General features: G+C 41.4%; 1 protein-coding gene across 1 annotated transcript; it reads right to left on the bottom strand.

The window, feature by feature from the left end:
• Positions 1-2,134: 2,134 nt before the first annotated feature.
• Positions 2,135-3,759, bottom strand: LOC136472148 (uncharacterized). Its single transcript, XM_066469874.1, has 4 exons — positions 3,205-3,759; positions 2,908-3,075; positions 2,568-2,785; positions 2,135-2,457 (listed from the first exon to the last, which is right to left on the bottom strand). The coding sequence occupies exons 1-4, from the start codon at positions 3,691-3,693 to the stop codon at positions 2,415-2,417; spliced, it is 918 nt and encodes a 305-aa protein (XP_066325971.1). The 5' UTR covers positions 3,694-3,759; the 3' UTR covers positions 2,135-2,414.
• Positions 3,760-4,754: the final 995 nt, after the last annotated feature.

Genomic DNA, 4,754 nt, shown 5'->3' with positions numbered 1-4,754 from the left:
TGAAAAATATTGTTCGCTGATTTATTGTGAGAGAAAAATATTGTACCATGACTGATACGTCTGTATAAATCGCTAGAAGGGCTAAGCCACTTAGGTAAATGTATATGGCTGATGGCTCTATTAATCATGTGGGTATTCTAAGGAGACCACCTAGTATTTTTACAGAGGCGATCGCCTTACTACACCCGCCTCTGTAAATTGATTAATATCGCAATCCTGATACATCTGTCTCTGAAAAATAGTAATTTTTAGAAATCAATTAATAGGCCCCACCTATTATATAGTAATAATTATCTAAAACGTAATTCATAACTTTTTCATATAAAGTGGGACAAAGACAAATTATATACCAAAATTGTATAACTTGACCCGATATACAATTTTGTAGATGATAAGTTTATGATTTAAAACTGTTTAAAATTCCAAAAATTCATTTCAATCCTCAGATTTTGAAAATTAAAATTTCTATTTTTTAAAAAAGAACAAAACTTTGAATTTTGGCATGGTCTATAACAGTACTGTAATACTTAATGTGATCTACGTACAACATTATAGTTGACAAGTTCTATTTGAATTTGGACATATACCATATTTTAAAATCATAGGTCTGCCACTGCCGCCTTTACAAATGACCCATTAACACTCCCTCTCGCTCTTAGGACGTGGAGCAGCAAGCACTCAAGGCTTTAGCAGAATGTCGCCAGTTGACCACAGGGATGCATCTAAGGAGGAGGTGGCAAAATCACCCTTTTGAGAAAGATGGGAAGGTCACGAGAAAAATTCGGCAATGTCCATACGTACATCTTTTTTGGTAGCAGCTATGGAATTTTGATTTTTTAGTGGCCCGTAGGTAAAAGTCTCATTATAATTCTAGTTAGTGGGCGATAACCGTGGATAAATTGAATGAAAAGATAGCTGTCATGATAGGATGCTAATGGGGGTTGCTATATAGATATCCAATGTTATAGAAATGGAAGATAATAAATATGCCCATAATAAAAGAGCAGCTAATAATTCTTGTCTTTATTTGGCGTTAAACTAGCTACTCCTATACTGGGAGTATATGAATAAACGTTAGATATCAACATATATCTGCCATGTTTAGCAGTAGAATGAAGCTGAACTTTAATTTTGGAAATAAATAAAAGGATTCCACAAAGATAGCTAGCACTTATTTCGTGCTAATTTTCCCTGCTCTATATGACTATATATAGGTACATATATCAACCCCGGAGCAACCAGATCTCAAACACTCACCAGTCAATTAGAGAAAATTAGCACACACTTCATCGTCAGTGAGGATGGCGACATTTGTGAAGCGCAGCAGCAGCCAAGGACTCTTGCTGCTTGCATTGCTTCTCTTGACATTCTCTGTCATTCCTGCACCCATCAGCGGTAACTAAACTTATCAATCACTTGTGCTCATTTTTTTTTTTGAATTTCACCATTGTGTTCATTTTTTTGGTTTGCAATTGCCGATTATCAATTGTTTTTCCTATATCTCTTTGTCATGTTTAGGTCAGAGCACTGAAGAAGCCTGGAGGGGCAGGAAAGACGACATTTTCAATGGATGTCACTACAACCAGAACGTCCATGACACGGATATCTTCTGCTGCAGCAAAGACAACCAGTGCTGGTCACAACTGACGGAGTGCGTCAAAAACTGCCCCTGCAAGGTTGGCTGCAGCCCTCCAGCCTCCAGCCGTTGAGCTAGCTCTCCCATCAGTCCATGCATGGTTGCTTCCATCGTCAACCGTGTTGTTGGAGAAACTTGATTGAACGACGCATACAAAGATGTGATCTTGTTACCAGCATGAATATGTGAGAATATAATAAGGAATAGGTTTTCGCATGAATATGTGGCAACACAAATGATTCAATTTGACCGACAAAGGAGCATGGATGCCACAAAGAAATGAAATTGAAATCCGCTGCATGCTCCAGTGCATCATCACAAACAAACTGCAATCTGTAGTAAACCTTTTGAAGCTGTTAAACCACCACGATAAACATCTCCTGCAACTGCAAGCTCATCAAGAATCGACATGTGCACGGCTGCATAGTATTTGACCACATGCTGAATCGGAACATCTATAGCACACAAAACACTTGCCAATCGAATGCTGCCGCCAGGCGTGCATTGTCCACAACATAATAGAGAAGAGTCGTTTCGACGAAAACAACAGAGTAAGGGGTGTAACACAATGCGCAATCTCTGGGCATACATTGAAGCATCAATTAGAAAGGTGGACAGAATCATAGAACACGACAGTGACAAGCAAAAGCTCAGTCCGAGCAGAGAGCAGAGTCTTGGAGAGAACCATTGGCGCTGCATGCTGGCAGTTATCCATTCTCACAACTACAGTCTACAGTCATCCAAAGGTGAGCGAGAGGGCAAAGAAATCTTCTAAGCACTAGCCCAAACTCGTCCATTTGTAGGAAAAATAGGCAGTATTCCTACATGTCAAGCCAGAGTAAGTGAAAACTGAAAACGGCACCTTTTGATTCACAACAAAATAAACTGTAAACAATTCAGATGAAAATTTTCAAGGGAACAAGAAACTTACCATGGAATATCTGGAGATGGCTTAACACTAATTTCAGGGGCTGATATTATTCTGGTCAAAAGTATTGTCACCAGCATTCCCACCCTTCGGTCGCCCTGTGGGCAGATGATTTCAACTTTCTTGAGCTTTTCACATTGGAATCGTCTCATTGTTTCTTTGAATGGGCAATCTACAGCAGCAATACTACGACACAATGCAAAATGTTCACTACCAAAAAGCTGCCAAGAAGAACAAAAAAGAATAAGTACATGTCAGTCATTAGCATAAGTTGCGTTGATGAAATTGACCGAATGTATATAGCTTGGCCTGCCAAACTGCAGGGTAATCCTGACAAAAATACCTCTCTCATCTTCAGAGTAAGTTCCACTAGATTTGGTGAATGCTTAAGCATATACAGCAGCACTTTGCAGTTGTCATGTAAACACCAATCACTGATGGACAAAGTTGTCAAATTGGTAAACTCCACTTGACACAACTGGATATTTCTTTGCAACGAATACTCCCCTCCCTGTAAAGTCAGTACGTACAAAAAAAGCTATTAACATGAAAAACTTGTGAAAAAAAACCTTGCTTCTGTTATAGAACAGACAGAAAAAAGGGTGTAGCTGCAAGTGTCGCAGTTCCATATAAATCATACCACACACACTGGAAACAGCAACTCCAAGTTCTTCACACTTGAAAGAGCCCCAAGAATGTTGGAAGCACCAGCAAATGTTGCATTCTGATCATCCAAGCAAACTGAGGCTGTTATCAATGACTGAACATCCACAAGAGACAGCATTGTACAAAGTGCTCCAATGTGAAGTGAGATGAGACTAGGCATGTTTATCACAATGTCTTCATAGTCATACCCTTCACTGCGGCAGAAACCATGATAGTCAATGCTCAGCCTCTTCAATGTGGTGGAGGAAAATTCGGTGGCAAGGATCACACAGTTTATCATATCTAGGTCTTCCAATGCTGTGCAGCCAGAAAATAGATTCTTCGCAAAGCATTTGTCCACGCTAACACCACGGAGATGCAATTTTTTCAAGTACAATGACATGAAGGGACAGTGGCCAAGCCAGAAGGCATCAGGTCTCTCTTCGCTTTCCCCTTCCCCTTCCTCTTTCAACTCGTGATCCATAATGCTTAGTGTATGAACATTGCTCCTCAGGGCATGGCAGATCCACAGGTAGGCAGTGTCACGGAAATTTTAAAGAAAGATGCCAGGCCCATTGGCATCCAGCCTGAACGAATCCAGAGGTCCGCAACCACAACTCAGAAGCAACGAAGTCACAAACTTGATGAAGCTTCTCTGGTTGATGAAATCCCCGGTGTCGACACTGAGGTACGGCATGGACACCCATAGGTGACGCCACCTAGTCGACAGCACGCACGTGCGAACGACGTCCCTTGCCGGCAAGAAGGACATGGTATGGTGGAGCAGTTCATCGGGGAGGTCGCTGATCCTGTCTCCGGCGTCCATCCCTCTCGTGCTCTTACTGCTGGGCGTGTCCATAGTCGGGTCTTCTTGTTGGACGACCTCAGGGACATTCCGTCGAACATGTGGTGTGCACTCGAGGAAACATTGTGACCATCGAGACAAAACCTACATTGTTCGAGTCCGGTAGCTGATTCAAGAACACGAACCAACCTCAGCTCAACAGAAGCTTTGCTCGCAATTGTAATCTTGTAGAGATCCGCTTCAAAGAGAGGTTGACTGCAAAGTCTGCCCAAAGTGGGGAGAAGGATAAAACAATCGGCCACAGGTTAGAAACCACACATTCGCTGATGAGTGGGAGAGAGCTATCACCATCGATGAAGAAGAGAAGGGAGAAGGCAGAGGATCAAAGTAGTTAAGTAGAAACCTCGAAATCTGCTGGAGCTTGGAGGGGATCCGGCAGCGAAGACGAGAGACGGGAGAAACCGGATGCTGTAGAATGTGGAGGTTTTTACCCGTGCGCCGTTAAGGGATGAAAACGGTAACCATATTTTCCGACCTTATTCGTAACGAGGTATTAAAAAAGTTAAGTTCTCATACATATTACTGCTCAGAATTTTTTTTTTCTCTCCACACCACTTTCATCACATTTGTCTCTAACGATGTCAAGCTGCAGGTATGAAAAGTCGAAAATACTCTCAGATCTAAATATGTAATTAATTTTTTTAGCATCTTAATGATCTCAAATAAAAAAACTCAAAACT

Source organism: Miscanthus floridulus, chromosome 8 (assembly GCF_019320115.1).
Source record: "Miscanthus floridulus cultivar M001 chromosome 8, ASM1932011v1, whole genome shotgun sequence".
Taxonomy (NCBI): domain Eukaryota; kingdom Viridiplantae; phylum Streptophyta; class Magnoliopsida; order Poales; family Poaceae; genus Miscanthus; species Miscanthus floridulus.
This window is presented reverse-complemented; position numbering and strand designations above follow the sequence as displayed.